Source organism: Pagrus major, chromosome 19 (genome assembly GCF_040436345.1).
Source record: "Pagrus major chromosome 19, Pma_NU_1.0".
Lineage (NCBI taxonomy): Eukaryota > Metazoa > Chordata > Actinopteri > Spariformes > Sparidae > Pagrus > Pagrus major.
Window position 1 is genome coordinate 27139718 of NC_133233.1, and position 19193 is coordinate 27158910.

General features: G+C 40.4%; 2 protein-coding genes across 6 annotated transcripts in view; both read left to right on the top strand.

Moving 5' to 3' along the window:
- LOC141014274 (uncharacterized) overlaps positions 1-4780 on the top strand; it is a 50352-nt gene extending 45572 nt beyond the window's left edge. The window contains 2 exon segments of the mRNA XM_073488011.1: positions 1514-1644; positions 1949-4780. Of these exon segments, the coding sequence (XP_073344112.1) occupies positions 1514-1644; positions 1949-2125 (308 nt within the window). The 3' untranslated portion in view covers positions 2126-4780.
- Positions 4781-8813: 4033 nt separating this feature from the next.
- Positions 8814-18806, top strand: ssr1 (signal sequence receptor, alpha). Of its 5 annotated transcripts, none has more exons than XM_073487997.1 (10): positions 8814-9088; positions 11023-11156; positions 11875-11971; positions 12078-12181; positions 12300-12458; positions 12928-13004; positions 13095-13173; positions 13491-13584; positions 14666-14680; positions 15928-18806. In XM_073487997.1, the coding sequence occupies exons 1-10, from the start codon at positions 9019-9021 to the stop codon at positions 15993-15995; spliced, it is 897 nt and encodes a 298-aa protein (XP_073344098.1). In that variant the 5' UTR covers positions 8814-9018; the 3' UTR covers positions 15996-18806. The 5 variants fall into 5 exon arrangements, 4 of the variants coding, with proteins under 4 accessions (XP_073344098.1, XP_073344097.1, XP_073344100.1 ...); XM_073487996.1 differs by having other exon boundaries at positions 8817-9088; positions 11023-11165; XR_012180485.1 differs by lacking the exon at positions 14666-14680 and having other exon boundaries at positions 8822-9088; positions 11023-11165; positions 15928-17398; positions 17621-18806.
- Positions 18807-19193: the final 387 nt, after the last annotated feature.

Here is a 19193-nt window from a genome sequence, read left to right on the forward strand (position 1 = left end):
GGTTACCACTAATTTGTTGAAATTGTAGGAATATGTGTAACATTTAGGCCTCGTTCACGTGGCAACAGTCTTATTAGAAAGCAGAAAAGTTTCCTGCCGAAGACGATCCCCGACTGAAGACGCTGCAGTGCGCACGCCAGCCCAGGAGGTGGAGGTGTAACTTTGTAATGAGACACCAGAATAACACCAAAAACATGGTCAGTGTTGTTCAAATGAGCTCTGCCTCCTCTCTGAAGACCTGAAGGTGTGGAGGACAGACCCTGGCTCCATCTTTGACTTTGACCCTCTGGAGGACAACATCCAGTCCAGGAGCCTCCGCAGGATGTCTGGTAGTTCAGCTGACTCCCCTCTCCTTACTAAAACCACACACCTGCAGGCTGTAACTCACCACAGCAGAGGGCTCAGATGTTGTTGTGTGTGCATGAGACTGATCTCGTGCCGCGTGATTTAACGAAGAAATCCTTTAATCCTGTTTGTTCACATTCTGCCATCCCACACAGATTATCATGATCACAACGTGTTTAGAAGTGTGATGATCCAGTTCAGACTCAAACCATCAGTGAATGTTTCTCCTCACAAGTTTAGTGTTTGTATCACAGCCTGACGATTCTTGATCTGTTAAAACACATCAGTGAGACACACTGTTGTTCCTTCATCACCGTGAACACCACACACACCGTCCTGCCACAAATACTCACACAAAGAGCCCCAAATGTGGATTCATCTGCCACTGAAAATAGTCCCCAACAGGAACCTCCTGTTTGTCTGATGAAAAAAGTTTGTATTATGACCTCATTAATGTTGTAAATATTAAAATTAGAGTTTGAATTTCTTCTTCTTTAAAACTAAAAAGTGCTCCTTTAAACCGGCCAAAACACATTAATTGGTGGTCCGCCATGTCAACATTCACCGCTCGCTCACTTCTGTCGTTATGTTTTGGCTTTTGCATTTGATTTGACCCTTCTGGGCCACTGTAGTCTTCCACAGACAGGCAGTTTACTGAGAGGCGAACGAACACGTTGGTGGTTTGTGTCAAGAGAAAAGTAAAATATCAGTGTGTTTCTGTTCGGTGGCTCACTTTTATGTCTCTTCTTCTGTCCTTTCATTTCTGTCCTGTGCTGCCCCCTGGTGGTGGCCGCCTGTCAGAGCGGGCCGACCACAGACTGAGCAGGCAGCACTCTCAGCAGTCTCTCGCCCACAGCCAGACCCAGTCTGTCAGCTCTCTGACCTCTGACCTCTGGGACCGCAGCAGCACCGACACTCCTGGTATCTTTACTCGTGTCGTCTTTCTCACGCAGACACACAGCAGCAGCGTAACAGAGACGCACACTCGCATGTCTGTGTCTTCCACATGTTTCTAACCCACAGATGAAACTAACTCACGTCTTCTTACAGGTTCTGTTGTTTGAATCCACCGTGTGCTCACAGCAGAGGAGGCTCTCCAGATGCAGGAAAGACTTTTCAAACTCACTTATTCTCTCTCTCTCTCTCTGTTTGTTTGTCTCTCGCCCAGCTCCCGTCCTTCCTGGAGCGTATCATCAGGGCGTCCAGATGCAGCAGCAGCAGCAGTATCACGGCTACATGCACCAGACCAGCATGTCGTCTGTCAGATCCGTCACCTCCCCGCCGCACTCAGCCACCATGGTACGCTCCTGCTCACTAGTTTCATGTAGCCTGAATTTACATTTGCACAAGCACTGCAGTGAAGAGGTAACTCCTAAAGTAGTGTGAAGCCTTTTGTGTTCAGAGGAAGCTGCATGTAATCTGATAAATAGATCTTTTAGACTGGAAGTTGGAAATACTGACTTGCAGTGGAACGCACCATATAGCCTGTAGTGATGTCACTCTGTGGCTGAGTTGCATTGTGGGTAATGTAAACCTGCCCTGATTGAAAAGTGTCACGAGGTAACTTTTGCTGTCTAACCTCTCACTGCGTCACTGTTTGCAGCGAGTTTACCGGGCGCTGTACGACTACGCAGCTCAGGACCACGACGAGGTCTCGTTCAGGGACGGCGACGTCATCATCAACGCTCAGCCCATCGACGAGGGCTGGATGTACGGCACCGTGCAGCGGACCGGCAAGTCCGGCATGCTGCCGGCCAATTACGTGGAGTGTTGCAACTAGAGGAGCGAGGACGGAGGCAGAGAGAGGAGACGGAAGTGGTGAAATGTTAAGAGTCAAATCCAGCCGCGCTGTTCTGAAGTCAGCAGTCAGTGATGTTCTCTGCATTTCAGACAGTCCACAGTTTAGGTTTTTCTTCTTCGTGTGGAAAACTGACCAACACACACACACACACACACACACACACACACACACACACACACACACACACACACACACACACACATTCTTCTCTGGGTGTTCCTGAAAGGCATTTTCAGAGACATCTAAATGAAGGAGAAGTAGTCGAGGCTGTTTGAGAAGAAGAGGATTTAACAAAAAACAAAAAAAATGCACAAAGCAGCTGCTGGAATACTCTGAACATCACAGACTGCTGACACCAGCTGACGGACGAGACGAGGACAGAGAGAGAAACGGTATAAATCTAGCATGCTGTCGATAACTTACGTATGTCAACTTTTACAACTAGTGGAGGGAATAAGAGGAAGAATGCATGAGGAAAGAAGGTGTGAGAGATTAGAAACATCTGTACTTATTTTCAACGACTTGCAACAAACTATAATAGATTATTGGCTCAGATTATTTCAGCGATTCAAGCAGAATATGAATAAAAGTAGTAATATAACAAAAAATGATTCAGTCTTGTGTCAGGCTGGAAGTTTAAAGAGTCTGGTGATGGGCTGCAGTTTCTTATTGTCAACAAACCTCGTTAGAAGTCTCCGAACAAGTGTTTGTAACAGCTGGATGTTTCTTTTTCCTCCAGATACTGTTAAAAACACACAAACACTGCAGGTTTTCATTTCTTATTTAATCCCTCTGTTTCCCAAATACTCACTCCAGCACTAAATGTGGATTAATCTGCCCAACACGTTTGGACTGAGACTGTTTCCTCTACAGAAACAAACTACAACAACTACTACTAACTACAGTGAGCAGCTGATTTATGTCTTCAGTAGGAACCAATGAGCTCGGAGCTGAGAGCCACAGACAGGAAGTGAGACCGTACTGAGAGACGCACAAACACGTTGTCTGTTTCATTTTCTAATTGGATTTTTTTGACAATGAGAAACATTAAAACAACACCAGCCTCATTAAAGTTAAAGATGGTGGAGAAAATTAAAAGAAGCATCAGAAGGAAATACACAAAGATCTGACGTCTTTAAAGGAACAGTCCACCCAATATTTAAAGTCCAGTCATCATCTCCTCCCTCCATGCTGATGAAAGTCAGGTGAAGTCTCGTAGTCCACAAAACATTTCTGGAGCTTCACAGTAAAACAGAGCATTCTGCTAAACAGCTGAAGCAGCTGGAGACTTGATTTAAAACGGAAAGAAACAACAGAAAAACAAAAACATGGCTCCGTACAGCTCGTCTGATGTAATCCAACTTGAGAAGATGTTATTTAAACGCTTATTTAAGATGAAGTCTTCGCTGTAGCTGAGAAGCTAAAAGCATCTGAAGTGGGCGAACGAGCTCGAGCGCTCATCAAGGGTGTAAAAAAACATATTTTCAAAACCATTTGGGATCTCGGGGCTTCTGGACACTTGGATTTACGTCAGTTACTCATGAAAATGCTGCACTGCTGTTTTATTGTACGAGTATAAAACTTGACCTGACTTTCCATCAGCATGGAGGCCGAGAAGAGACAGACTGACCTTTTGTTTTGGGGTGAACTGTTCCTTTACGAGATGAGCCGGAGAAGAGGGAGGAGAGAGGGATACGTTCCTGATAACGACAGAAAAATTCTGTCTTTTCTTGGGAATGATGCAACCAAAGGAAGGAGGGGGGACAGAGTGGACGAGTGGAGGAGTTAAAGAAGTCGATGATGAGAATTTAATCATTTATTTATCCTGAGTTTGATTCATGTTCAGGTGAGTGTCGTTTAGTTTTTGACCTCTGATATAATCTACAGACAGACGGACAGATCACACGGCACAGCTTCAGTTTTGAACAGCAGCACTAACCTCTGTGTTTGTAAAGGACTAAACTAACTCACTGTGTCTTTCTGTTTCTTCTATCAAATGATTTTGTTTTTATTTTGAACTATCGGTAAAAGTTTCACATCACGTGCTGTCTGGATAATTTAGCCTCCACACAGTGATCGTTTGTGCGGACTGATCTCTGAACAGACTGTGTGAGTATGTCGGGCCTTGAGATTTCTGTATGTCGCAGACTATTTTGATACACGGGCTCCTGTTTATGTTTCGGACAGATATATTTTACTCTTCTACCTGTGTGTATCCAGTACGTCGTGTTTTAGGGTTTGTCGTCTTGCCGTGTGGATTGCATCCCGGTCATGTATCGAATAAAAACTTGTCATTCTTGCTGGAGAGCATTTTGTATTTTGTATGTTTGATTTCATAAATACTAGATGCAATAGAATATAGTTTACTGAGTATTCACATGTTCACTGTGTTGAGTTTGAAGAGGAACTTTGTCATTTCATAAACCCTTCTGTTTTCTCGCACTGAGGATTTTGGGCTTCTAATGTCACTGTTGTAAAGTTTTGATTTAGTCTGTATGTCATCACAGATTATACTAAGTTTATTTACATATTATTTGAAATTATATATCACTCGATCTCAGTTATGATTTTTGCCATATGATAATTGCAGTGTGTTACATGTGGTAGAAATAAAAAATAATTTGTCAACATGAATGTATTTCTCCTTATTCAGAATCCTGCACACTGTTTATCACGTATACGGTACATGTATGTTACATATTCAGCTTACAGTCTCACTAATATATTCAGGTATTCATGACTCGAGGAATTATATCAAAGTTAAAAGTTACAATAATGACATAAAATTGACATTATTATAAAAAGTTAAAATCATGATAAAAAGTCAGAATTATTATAAAAAGTTAAAATTACGATAAAAAGTTAAAATCATGATAAAAAGTTAAAATTGTGATAAAAAGTCAAAATTATGATAAAAAGTTAAAATTACGATAAAAAGTCAAAATTATGATAAGTCAAAATTATGATAAGTCAAAATTATGATAAAAAGTTAAAATCATGATAAAAAGTTAAAATTGTGATAAAAAGTCAAAATTATGATAAAAAGTTAAAATTGTGATAAAAAGTCAAAATTGTGATAAAAAGTCAAAATTACGATAAAAAGTCAAAATTATGATAAGTCAAAATTATGATAAAAAGTTAAAATCGTGATAAAAAGTTAAAATTGTGATAAAAAGTCAAAATTATGATAAAAAGTTAAAATTGTGATAAAAAGTCAAAATTATGATAAAAAGTCAAAATTGTGATAAAAAGTCAAAATTACGATAAAAAGTCAAAATTATGATAAGAAGTCAAAATTATGATAAAAAGTTAAAATCGTGATAAAAAGTTAAAATTGTGATAAAAAGTCAAAATTATGATAAAAAGTTAAAATTGTGATAAAAAGTCAAAATTATGATAAAAAGTCAAAATTATGATAAAAAGTTAAAATCATGATAAAAAGTCAAAATCATAAAAAGTTAAATTGTGATAAAAAGTCAAAATTATGATAAAAAGTCAAAATTATGATAAAAGTTAAAATTATGATAAAAAGTCAAAATTATGATAAAAAGTTAAAATTATGATAAAAAGTCAAAATTATGATAAAAAGTTAAAATTATGATAAAAAGTCAAAATTATGATAAGTTAAAATTATGATGAAAAGTCAAAATTATGATAAAAAGTCAAAATTATGATAAAAAGTTAAAATTATGATAAAAAGTCAAAATTTTGATAAAAAGTCAAAATTATGATAAAAAGTCAAAATTATGATAAAAAGTTAAAATTATGATAAAAAGTCAAAATTATGATAAAAAGTTTAAATCATGATAAAAAGTTAAAATTATGATAAAAACTTAAAATCATGATAAAAAGTTAAAATCATGATAATAAAGATGATTGAGCCGCTGGCCCACTGATGAAATGTGCTGTAATACCAAAGATGTACACTGGGGGTCGGTGACGACTTTCCCAGAAAATATCACGAGCGGCGCACAGTGAATTTGGTCAATATAAGTGCAGTCACTTTTCGGCAGGCCCTGCCAAAAAGTGACTGCACCCTGTAACTCTGGATTGGAGGGGTTACATTCTCTGTCTTTTCAGCATTAATAGTAGAGGAAACCAGGTGCATGTACAGTGAATTTGGTCAATATCACTCCTTGCAATAAGGACTTACAGGGTGCAGTCACTTTTCGGCAGGGCCTGCCGAAAAGTGACTGCACCCTGTAACTCTGGATTGGGAGGGGTTACATTCTCTGTCTTTTCAGCATTAATAGTAGAGGAAACCAGGTGCATGTACAGTGAATTTGGTCAATATCACTCCTTGCAATAAGGACTTACAGGGTGCAGTCACTTTTTGGCAGGGCCTGCCGAAAAGTGACTGCACCCTGTAACTCTGGATTGGGAGGGGTTACATTCTCTGTCTTTTCAGCATTAATAGTAGAGGAAACCAGGTGCATGTACAGTGAATTTGGTCAATATCACTCCTTGCAATCCAGAGTTACAGGGTGCAGTCACTTTTCGGCAGGCCCTCCCGAAAAGTGACTGCACCCTGTAACTCTGGATTGGGAGGGGTTACATTCTCTGTCTTTTCAGCATTAATAGTAGAGGAAACCAGGTGCATGTACAGTGAATTTGGTCAATATCACTCCTTGCAATAAGGACTTACAGTGTGCAGTCACTTTTCGGCAGGGCCTGCATGAATGTGTTTCTCCTTATTCAGAATCCTACACACTGTTTATCACATATACGGTACATGTATGTTACATATTCAGCTTACAGTCTCACTAATATATTCAGGTATTCATGACTCGAGGAATTATATCAAAGTTAAAAGTTACAATAATGACATAAAATTGACATTATTATAAAAAGTTAAAATCATGATAAAAAGTCAGAATTATTATAAAAAGTTAAAATTACGATAAAAAGTTAAAATTATGATAAAAATTTAAAATTGTGATAAAAAGTCAAAATTATGATAAAAAGTTAAAATTATGATAAAAAGTCAAAATCATGATAAAAGTTAAAATTATGATAAAAAGTCAAAATTATGATAAAAAGTTAAAATTATGATAAAAAGTTAAAATCATGATAAAAAGTTAAAATTGTGATAAAAAGTCAAAATTATGATAAAAAGTTTAAATCATGATAAAAAGTTAAAATTATGATAAAAAAGTTAAAATTATGATAAAAAGTCAAAATTATGATAAAAAGTTAAAATCATGATAAAAAGTTAAAATTGTGATAAAAAGTCAAAATTATGATAAAAAGTTTAAATCATGATAAAAAGTTAAAATCATGATAAAAAGTTAAAATCATGATAATAAAGATGATTGAGCCGCTGGCCCACTGATGAAATGTGCTGTAATACCAAAGATGTACACTGGGGGTCGGTGACGACTTTCCCAGAAAATATCACGAGCGGCGCACAGTGAATTTGGTCAATATAAGTGCAGTCACTTTTCGGCAGGCCCTGCCAAAAAGTGACTGCACCCTGTAACTCTGGATTGGAGGGGTTACATTCTCTGTCTTTTCAGCATTAATAGTAGAGGAAACCAGGTGCATGTACAGTGAATTTGGTCAATATCACTCCTTGCAATAAGGACTTACAGGGTGCAGTCACTTTTCGGCAGGGCCTGCCGAAAAGTGAATGCACCCTGTAACTCTGGATTGGGAGGGGTTACATTCTCTGTCTTTTCAGCATTAATAGTAGAGGAAACCAGGTGCATGTACAGTGAATTTGGTCAATATCACTCCTTGCAATAAGGACTTACAGGGTGCAGTCACTTTTCGGCAGGGCCTGCCGAAAAGTGACTGCACCCTGTAACTCTGGATTGGGAGGGGTTACATTCTCTGTCTTTTCAGCATTAATAGTAGAGGAAACCAGGTGCATGTACAGTGAATTTGGTCAATATCACTCCTTGCAATAAGGACTTACAGGGTGCAGTCACTTTTCGGCAGGGCCTGCCGAAAAGTGACTGCACCCTGTAACTCTGGATTGGGAGGGGTTACATTCTCTGTCTTTTCAGCATTAATAGTAGAGGAAACCAGGTGCATGTACGGTGAATTTGGTCAATATCACTCCTTGCAATAAGGACTTACAGGGTGCAGTCACTTCTCGGCAGGGCCTGCCGAAAAGTGACTGCACCCTGTAACTCTGGATTGGGAGGGGTTACATTCTCTGTCTTTTCAGCATTAATAGTAGAGGAAACCAGGTGCATGTACAGTGAATTTGGTCAATATCACTCCTTGCAATAAGGACTTACAGGGTGCAGTCACTTTTCTAAAACTTTTTTAGGGTGATTAAAAAAATGATTAAAAAAATATATATATTCCGATGGTAAATCATAATTATGACATTTTTAAAAAGTCAAAATTACGAGAGGAAAAGCAATAATAAATTTAAGAAAGTCATAATTATGATTTAAACGTTTTCATCTTCATTTTTTCTAACTGGCAGAAATACAAGTGTGTTGGAGTCCTTTATTCTGAAAGGTAAAGTTTGTCACGTGAGCTGCAGTCATGAAATTTATTGTTATTATTTTGATACGGCTTTTCTAACCGGGCTTCAGCTTCCGGTGTTGTGTCGAAATCTGTTTCCTAATCGGTTTGTGTTCACCTGAACAACCTTTCCGGCCTGAGCTCAGCAGGACGTCTTCTGAGAGGCTGAAGCTCAACCTGACTTTACCTGACGCCTCACCAGAACCAACCTGACGCCTGCGCACTGCGCCGCGGAGACACAAGTCGAGCGGTGAACAGATTTCGCCACAACACCTACTGGTCCGTGTGTTCTGCGCATGCGCGGCACCAATCGTAAAGGAAGCAGTCCGGCGTCGCTCCCAGCCTCCTGCCTGACCCACTCTGAATGAGAACGCACTGATTTCGACTCCAACATGATGAAATTTGTCCCTAAACTGCTGCTGGTGCTGCTGTTGGCCTTCCCGGCGACCCTCCTCCTCAGAGGTACGTCTGTGAAGTGGCTGCTCGCCGCGGCGGAGCGGAGGGGACCGCGTTTAGTGAGCTACGAAGCTACAACATGCTACTGTTAGCTGAGCAGCTAGCTAGCGTTAGCTGCTCAGCTAACTAGCTGCTGTGGAAAAGGGGAAGGCCGCTCTCCATTTGACATGTGCTAGCTGGTGGAAGTAACTGGATATAAAAACAGCCCTTCACCCTGTTTGGGCCTTTCTGAAGGATTTTCTCTGTAGCGCGTCTCTGTCTGAATGTTTTATGTTCAGCAGTTGTGAGCCACAGTTTGCTGCCTGTGTGCGGTTTGTCCGCCTGCTTACACTGACGTGTCCTTACTCTCTGCTAGCTAGCTAGCTAGCTGCTAGCGGGGAAGCTAAGTGGCTCACTGACGTGCTATCTGTCGCTCAGCAGTCAAACTATTTTCAATAAGGTGTCAACTCTTAAGCATCAATGTATGATATCGACAATAATCAATACACGCTCGTAAAAACTGCGTTAATGTGGCTAATGCTCCATAGTTTTAGGGAAGCTAACATAGCTAACAGCTGACGGCTCAGTCAGTCTCAGTGGATGTTGTTTTAAATCAACTTCATATAAGGCAGTCATCGTCACAGCCGTGTCATTTTAGTGTGAATGAACATGTTTTAATGAATAGTTTAATGTACATGAGCAGTTGCTGAGGATGGAGGAGTCGTGTGGCTGTAGAGCAGATCTGATAATCTGTCATGTTGCCTCTGATCGTGTCCCTGGGCCAGTTAATCTGAGCCTAATCTTTGGCTTTCACATTAAAAAGTTGAGATTTAAAGTACCAGCCAGAGGAAGCAGTTCAAGTTTACATTAAAACTCATATTAGAGATATAAGTGAGTCTGGTAGGAGGAATAAACAACATATATCTGAGCTAAATCCAATATGAATTTACAAAAAGGCCCAAATAATGAAGAATTAGCCAGAGACAGCGTTTCATAAAGTTTATAAAGTTTCTCCAACTCACTAAATTGAGCAATTTCTAAATGGAGTCTGGTGACTTGTCCTATATTGGTAACTTTTTAGTGTCAATAAAATGTTTCTTCTTTCATAAATTGAGTGTAAATGGTGAAATCAGTGTAAACAGTGTGTTCAAACAGCTGCTAAATGTTGGCAGGTCAGACTTTAGCACTTTAGACACAGAAGCAGACAGGCTGGTGCAAACTGACACTTTCTACAAGGAAACACACAACTTACTGTTTTCATTTAATGCTGAATTTACAAGAAGGAGACAACGATTCAGAGTCTGTCGTAGCTGTTTCACAAAGTTTAAGTTTCTCTTCACTCAACAACTCTTAAAATCACCACATTTGTTAAGGGAGTCTGGTCAGAGCACAACATGTAATTTACATTTTAGTGAAGCGCATAGAAACCAGACAGTGTGTGATCCGTTCTGCCTGTTGTGGCTTCTTCTTGTCTCATTTCTCAGATCTGATGTTTGATTTTGTCATATCCGATCAAATATATATTCAGTTTTGAGGCTAATCTTTTACTGAAGGTGTTTCCAATATTTAGTCTACCTTCCTCATTATAGCTGGAAGGAATATGAAAATGAAGGTAGATGGCTCTGTAGCAGGGCTGCAGGCTGGATTTGATAATGTAGGAGGAGGTGAGTGACTCCTAAAGGCTACAGTCAGTATCTGTGTCATGTCTCTGTTTCTGTAATGTCAGTCGCAGCTCTCAGACTCCACAGAAGATGATTACATTTCATCGTCTTCGTTTCTCAGGTGTTTTGTGGGTGGAAAAGCTCGTAACAGATGGATTAAAGAGCTCTCCTCCTGAAAACAGGTTCAAAGGAGTATTTCCCGAAAAAGTCTCTCTCGCTGCGAACTGTCTAATCATGAAAACAATTAAACACATTTTAATAAAGATGTTTTTAACATGTTTCTCGTTTCCCACCAATCAGGGCCGGAGGTGAGCGCCCAGGATCTGACTGAGGATGAGGAGGCTGAGGCCGTGGATGAAGATGTCGTGGACGATGTGACGGCAGAGGACGAAGACGACGAGGCCGAAGTGGAAGATGACGAGAATGCGGAGCTGGTGAGTGACGTGAGTAAAAACACCAGCATTACAAATATCCCTGATCAATACAACTGCACGATGTGATACTTTGTCTTTCAAGTCATTATTCATAACTTGTTTCACTGCAGTTTAATCAAACGTGAGTTATGAGTCAACATTTGCTCATCCAGCACGTCTGATGTGAAGATTTTCTCCTTTTTATGTCTTTTTTAATGAAATATATTTGTTTTTTCAACTGTCGGAACAAAACAAGACATTTTAAGAGATCTTCAATTCGTGGAAATAGTTTTAAAGGTGCACTCTGTATTTTTGGGGGAGAAATTTTAATCATGTATATATGTGGCGGACCCTGCCACCTGTCTAGCTTCAGTCTTCTGGGACCTTATTTCCCTCTGAGGCCAGCTTGTTTATTCACTTATGGGAAAAAATACATATTTCTGAGTTTGTATTACCTCATCAGGTGAATTTCGTCTCCAAAACTACAAAGTGCCCCTTTAATGGCTGTTTTCTCAACAGATCAACGATAATGTGAGCAATCTTCTGCTCTTGCTTTAATTTTATTATTCAGGACTTGCTTGTAAAGTTGCATCACAGCTTTTTACTCTTTTTTTCTGGAGTATATTTACATCAACTGAATGAATATAATGTGAATGAGGAAGGAGGAACCTGATGAGTGTTGGTTACACAATCCTCAGATGAAGAAGTCCATCTTGTACATGTTTCTCTGTGTGTGCAGACGGAAGAAAAAGAAGATGAAGAAGAAGAAGCGTTGGTTGGCGAGGTGAAGGCTTCCCCCAACGCTGACACCACCATCCTGTTCGTCAAAGGAGAAGGTGACTCTCCCCTCTGTGACAGTTCGGCTCTGATTTATGGGTCGATGGAAGAGATTTTATTTTAGACACAGCGCTGTTGTGAACCCACAATCTTGTTTCTGTCCAGACTTCCCCGCCAACAACATCGTCAAGTTCCTGCTCGGCTTCACCAACAAGGGATCAGAGAACTTCGTCGTGGAGTCTCTGGACGCCTCCTTCCGTTACCCACAGGTACAAAAACACACTTTTCTGTTTTAGCGGAGCCGCTTTGACTTCTCAGGGCCGATAACGAACCAGCGAAGCATCTCTGTGCAGCTCTTTCTGACTTGGTTCTGTTGGTCCCTGACAGGATTACCAGTTCTACATCCAGAACTTCACGGCTCTCCAGCTCGGCACCGTGGTTCCCTCCGGCAGACAGGCCACCTTTGAGTACTCCTTCATCCCCGCAGAGCCGATGGGAGGGCGGCCATTCGGACTCGTCATCAACCTCAACTACAAGGACGGCAACGTAAGCAGAGGGCGGGGTCATTAGATGAGGCGGAGAAGTTTCTGCTTCGTATGTATTTCAATCTGAAAAATTTAAATTCTGCGTCAAAATGCTATTTTCTTGAGCTCTTCCGAAACCTTTTTCAGAATATACTTATATCCATATAATCACTCACCTGTATTCAGAATCGACGTTTGATCACAAACGTTACTTTGCTCTTAGTCGCTGTAAGAGTCTTAAATCTGGTCCAATCTGCAGAGTTTTTTCAAACGTACGTGTTGAGTTCAGTTTGCTGAACTCTGCCCTCCTTATCACGGCTCTGACAGATTAAAGAAGAGAGAACAACCGTTATCTCCATTTCTCTTATCTCACCACGTTTCTCAAACATTCACCTGCGTTTTCTTCGCTCTCGTCTTTTCTTCCTTTTCTCTCTTCGGTTGCTTTCTCCTTTCTCTTGACCTCGTCTCCACATTTCTCTTCCGCTCTGCAGGGAAACATCTTCCAGGATGCCGTGTTCAACCAGACGGTCACCATCACTGAGAGAGAGGATGGCCTGGACGGAGAGACGTAAGTGTATTTAACATTTCCCCACTGCTCTGTGCGATACATTGGTTTGTGCTCCTTCTTGAATCTTCATTTGTTCCTCGTCTCTTCCAGGATCTTCATGTACGTCTTCCTGTCAGGCCTCGGGCTGCTGGTCATCGTCGGCCTTCACCAGCTGCTGGAGTCCAGAAAGGTACAGACGAATTAAGATACTCATCGGTTCAGCTCTTAAAATCATGATGGAAAATAATTCAGCCACGTTTGTCAAAATCATTTTAAGCTGACACTCGGCGACAGTGAGAGGTGACAGAAAGCTTGTTTGAACTACAACTAAGATGGCGGAGACGAGTGGTTTACAAAAGGACAGAATACTGTTGAAATCTGCTTAAAATGATTTTCTAACAACATGTAAAGATGGAGGAAGCAGGAGCAACATTGAATTTACATCGTGTGTGTGTGTGTTTTTGTGTGTGTGTGTGTGTGTGTGTGTGTGTGTGTGTGTGTGTGCAGAGGAGGCGTCCAGCTCCAAAGGTGGAAATGGGAACTTCAAGCCACAACGACGTGGACTTGAGCTGGATCCCTCAGGAAACACTCAACCAGATCAGTACGTACGCGTCACATCAAACACCTCAGGAACTTTTTCTGCACCTTCAGTTATTATAAAACCTGCGCTACGTTATGTTACGCAGCTCTCAGGCTGCCGTTTGTTTCTGATCGCTATGAAAATAATGTTTAAAAAGCTGCTTAAAGAGTCAGAATTAAATGGAAACGTGGTGTAGGTGTTTTTTAAAATCTTTTTAGCTGGAAGGGTCAACAATGTGACAAAGTCCTCCACGAAAAGATGTTGATTGACTTCAGGTGTCTGTGTAAAATGGACACATGATATCGTCTCTTATCGATCACAATCAGATCCAGAAGAAGCTTCCACTTTGTTTTCTTTGTCTTTAAATAACTGTAAATTATGTAGCGATTAAATGCAGTCAAATTTGTTCAAAACACCAGTAACATACAACAAGAACGTTTAACAAGAGTTTAAATTCGTCATCAGTCAAGAGACAAAAGATTTCAATCAGTTTTTTAACTTTGAATCTGCTCATAATGAACAAATTACATTTTATATTTATAGATTTAAATAAAAAGAAAGTTGACTGGAAAATTAAAGCAATAAATAAATAAGTAGATTAACTTTCTACAAGGAACTTTAAACATGTTATGAAACCGTCTCTGATGCCTCTTTATGATGAAGATAATGAAACGAGACGGACGTATTCTTTACACCCGGGTCAGATTCTGACTCATCTGTGTTGGATATAAGGAAAGTTGGTTGTATAAAGTACATTTAAATATATTTATACATTGTAATTAATACATTTGTTTGGATTAATACATTGTAATTGTGTGACAAAGTTTGAGCAGTTTCGTGGACAACATTTCTCAGAATGATGAAAAAGTTCAGATGAAACGAACTCGTCCGTCCTGACGGTCGATGTTCGGTCCAAACTGTCGCGTGTCTCGATGTTTGTTTCCTCTCAGAATCAGCTGATGTGTTCGTGCAGGTGTCTCTGTTCTCTTCCTGCTTCACCTGTTTCTGAATCGACTTCAGCCTTCGCTGTGCATGACGATCACTCACTCTTCTCTTTTTCTCTCTCTGCCTTCCTCGCTGTCATGTTTCCCTGCGTCTTCAGTGCAGAGTCGCAGAGGTGAGGTCTGCTTTATGTCGTGTGTTTGTGTGTGTGTGACTCTTGAAGTTGATTTTTGCATTTGACCTTTGTCTCCTTTAATGGATCTTTTAATTAATCTGTTTAAGTGTTGAAACAGTGTAATAGATTTAAACAAAACAGAATTTATTTATCCATGTTTTTTAAAATAACTTATTCGGGGTTATGAGACTTGAAATCAGTCGAGTAATAACTGGAAACATTCAGTATTTTGACTTAAATAAAAAATATTTTTTTCAGTTTAAGAGAAACAATCTGAGCTTTTCTTCATTAAATTACCACAAAATAAAAAACACTAAATATTCAGTTTTAACTCCGGTGATTTCTCTTCTTTAGCCTGATTTCCTCTCAGGACTGTTTGCATGTCTGTCCTCTCTGGTTCACCTTGTTTCTCTCTCATGGCCGCTCACATCAGGCAGCGTCTCAGTGAAATCATCTGCATGTGACTGTCGAATAATGTTTGTATTTTCACTGAGCTTCGGAGAGGAAGTTTTGCACTCAAAAGACTAAATATTTAAAAAGATACCCACCTGATTTGTCAAACTCTGATCAATGAATTGGTAAATATCGGCCGGGCCTAGTTTATTGTTCAAAGTATATTTGTGCGCAGTTATTGTTTCAAAGTCCTTTTCTGTTGTTGTCGTTAAATTGTGAACCTACAGCGATCAGCCACAACGTGAGAGCCACTGACAGGTGAAATGTCAGGTCGTCTTGTTGCAGTGCAATGTTCTGGAAAATGTTTGGTTCCTGGAATTCATGTTGGTACCTCCTCAATCAATCAGTCAATCAGTCGATCTTTATTTGTATCGCGCCAATTCACAACAAAAGTCGTCTTATGACACTTTCCAAATGCAGGAGGTCTAGACTGTTCTCTTTATTTAATTTATTTACAGACATTTAAGACATTTCAAGAAAGACGGCACCCGACCCAAACATCGTCGCAGACCAAGTACATCCCGGAGTTCCTGAGTGGTTTCTGTGGTGTGTCAGGGCACATTGTCCCCAATCAAGCGTTGTACTTGGTCTGCAGCGGTGTTTGGCTGCCACGGCCCGATGTTTCTCAACAGAACAAGTGCATCTTAACGAGTCAAACGGTGTTGTTCACTTGGACTGTCGGTGGTTTTAATGTGTCGGCTGATCGGTGCACAACTGAACCTAACCTAGAAAGTAATGTCTGAATATTTGAGAAGTGTTTGTCCTCGAGTCAGACTGTGTCTCTCTTCCTCCAGACAAAGCATCTCCCAAAAGATCTCCTCGCAAGAGAAGCCAGAAACGCTCGGCCGGCTCAGACGAGTGACGGCCGCCTGACACCACAGCGACAGGACTTCACCCACCCGTCTACGGAGGAGGAGGAGGAAGAGGAGGAGGAGGAGGAGGAGGAGGAGGAGGGCTGTGAGCGCCACGCCGAGCGCATTCTGCTCTCTCTACTGATGAACTTTAACCAGTGCCAAGCACAGCGATGGCTGGCTCTCTACTTTCAGCTTATAAACTGTTGAACACACACACACACACACACACACACACACACACGAACACACACACACACACACACACACACACGAACACACACAGGCTGTTTTGATCACAGTTTGGTGACGCTGTCGCAGGAGGCAGAGAAGTGAAACGGGTGTGTTGGGTTTAAAAGGCACGTGAGGATATTTTTCTATCGCGGTTGTTGGTTTTCTTTCAGATTGTTTGTTTGTTAAAGATAACTGCTGATCTGATCATTGTGAGTCAGTTTTTCTTGTTTTCTTGTTTATTACCTCCCACTCTGGTGCAGGGCTGCAACAGGTTGGTTGGTTAATCAATTAGTGGACAGACAAAAATCAAGTCGGTAGTTAATTAAGAAGATTACCCAAAAATCCCTGATGTATTGGTCTTAAATGAGAGTGAGCTGAACATCTTTTGGCGTCTGAACTGTTGTTAAGAGCAAATAATCAATCTGAAGATGTTTTGGGCTCCTGGAAAATGAATGTGTAGCTGCAGCCCTGCCCTGGTGTGTAATGGAGCCACGATAACAAAGGCAGTTGTTGTCTTGGATTTTTTTTCAGTGTAGTTTTGAGGTTGTAGTTGTTGAGCGTTGTCGAGCTCTGACGCTGCTGTCCAGCTTTACCTTCACTCATTTCGCTGCACAGATCCTGAACATAGTCTGATCCCGCCGTCACAGATTCACACTACTGACTTCACACTCCTCAGAAAGTCTGCAGCTAATGATTGTTATTTTCATGGTTGATAATCTGACAAATTTTTTTCCAGAGTAATGGATTAGTTGTTTTGCTCTATACAATGTGTGAAAATGTCGGTGAGTGTTTCCTCCACAACCCCAAGATGTTCGGTTGACTGTCACAGGAAAAAAACAGGCAATATTCACATTTCAGAGTTGGGACCTGATGGATTTTCATCTTCAGCCAAACCAATGTGTCAAAAACAAGAAGTTAATCATGGAGGGAACTTGCAGGAGCATAAACACAAACGCTGTGTGTAGTGTTTTGTGCTGTGCTGCTTTCAAACATCATTTGCACGATAACTTTGGCATTTGGTGATTTGAAATTGTGTAAAAACGTGTTTATTGAGCTTAAAGGAACAGTTCACCTAAAAATGTAAATTCAGTCATCATCTCCTCCCTCCATGTTGACGGAAAGTCTCGTAGTCCACAGAACATTTCTGGAGCTTCACAGTAAAACAGCGTTGCAGCGTTCTGCTAAACAACTGAAGCAGCTGGAGACTTGTTTTAAAAGACTGTTTACACCCTTTAAGTTGAAATCTTCACTGTAGTCGACTGCTTATCAAGGGTGTAAATAACATCTTCTCAGATCAGTTTGTGATCTCGGGGCTTCTGCAGACTTGGATTACAGCAGACGAGCTGTTTGGAGACATCTGATGTTTTCTTGGTTGTTTTTCTGTTTTAAATCAAGTCTCCAGCTGCTTCAGTTGTTTAGCAAAATGCTGCAACTCTGTTTTACTGTGAAGCTCCAGAAATGTTCTGTGGACTACGAGACTTCACCTGACTTTATATCAGCATGGAGGGAGGAGATGATGACTGAACTTTGATTTTTGGGTGAACTGTTCCTTTCCGATTTGTCTCTTAAAAGAACAATGATCATCGAGTGATCGTTGAAGTCAAAAGGATTAAAAACAGTGTGTCTGACTATTTGCTGGGGGGTTTTCTTAATCTGTGATAGTAAATTTAACTTCTTTGGGTTTAGGACGGACAAACAATTACTTTTAAAGGTGTTAATTTAGGATTGAATGGTCCTGTGGACACACAGACATCATAATCAGATCTGTGGACAGGAAATAAGTGACAAGTCAGCTGAGCGATGTCGGATACGAACCTGCCCTTTAACCCCGGTGCTCACAGGTTCTGGGAACTGAGGGCTGTCACCATCTGGACACTCCCTCGATGTCATCCAACAGGCCGGCTCATCATGACAAAGCTCAACGGTTTGATTTCTCTCCTGAGAGCAGCAAGAACTGAATGAGACCGACCTCCAAACCCTCAACGTGTGCCTGTTTTCTACTTTTCTGTTTGTACATTTGTTTACGTCCAGCTTCTCTCCTCACGCAGCTTTTTCAAAAATCTGAAATGATTTACCAAAAGGTGAATTTGGGTCTACGTTTTCTATTTTTTGTCTGTAGATTGTAAAAATGTTGAACTGGCTGAAGCACTGGTGTAAATACTGGCTGAAGGATGATGACCTGAGAGCAAAATTGCCGAGCTAATTTATTTGAGTGACAGATTAACGGGGGGTTTATGCACTGTTTTTTAATTTACCACTAGAGGGCGACACTGACTCACTCTGCAGGTCTTAGAGTTCTCGAACTGCAGATTTGTGTCATTTAAATGGTTCTGTGAGAAACTGACTCAGAGTTTGGATGTGAGCTGCTGCTGCTGCTGCATGTTGGTGTTCTTGAATCGACTGCAGACAATCCAACAAACAGCAGAACAGGAAACACTTGATCCAAACGTTAACACACAGCCGCTGGTTGGTGTCACAGAACTGAGGTTGTTTTTTTCTAAACTGATGGGGCTGTCATTCATCGGTAGAAGCTTCTACTTTTATTTGCTTTTAAATGTGCAGGAAATAAACTTTGATGATTTGCTGTAGACCTGCTGTGTTTGTCTTTTCTTCAAAAATAAATATTTACAATGATCATTTCACTGAGACTTGATGGTACAGGTAGGGATGTTAATGATTAATTACTGTCAGTCAGATAAAATACATAATAAAATTCTGAAAAAGGGACAATTCTCGGAAAGTCAAACTTATGAAAAAAGGAAAATTCTGACAATATTCTGAAAAAAGGCTCAACTTCTGGGGGGGAGCCAAAAAAAAATGAAAAAGTCAAAATTCTGAGAAAGTCAAATTTTGAAAAAGCTGAACATTCTGGTAGAAAAAGTCAGAACCTGAAAGAAAGGGAGAACTCAGAGTCAAACTTGTGAAAAGGTGAAACTTCTGTCAAAAAAGGGAAAATTCTGAGAAAAAGTCCAATT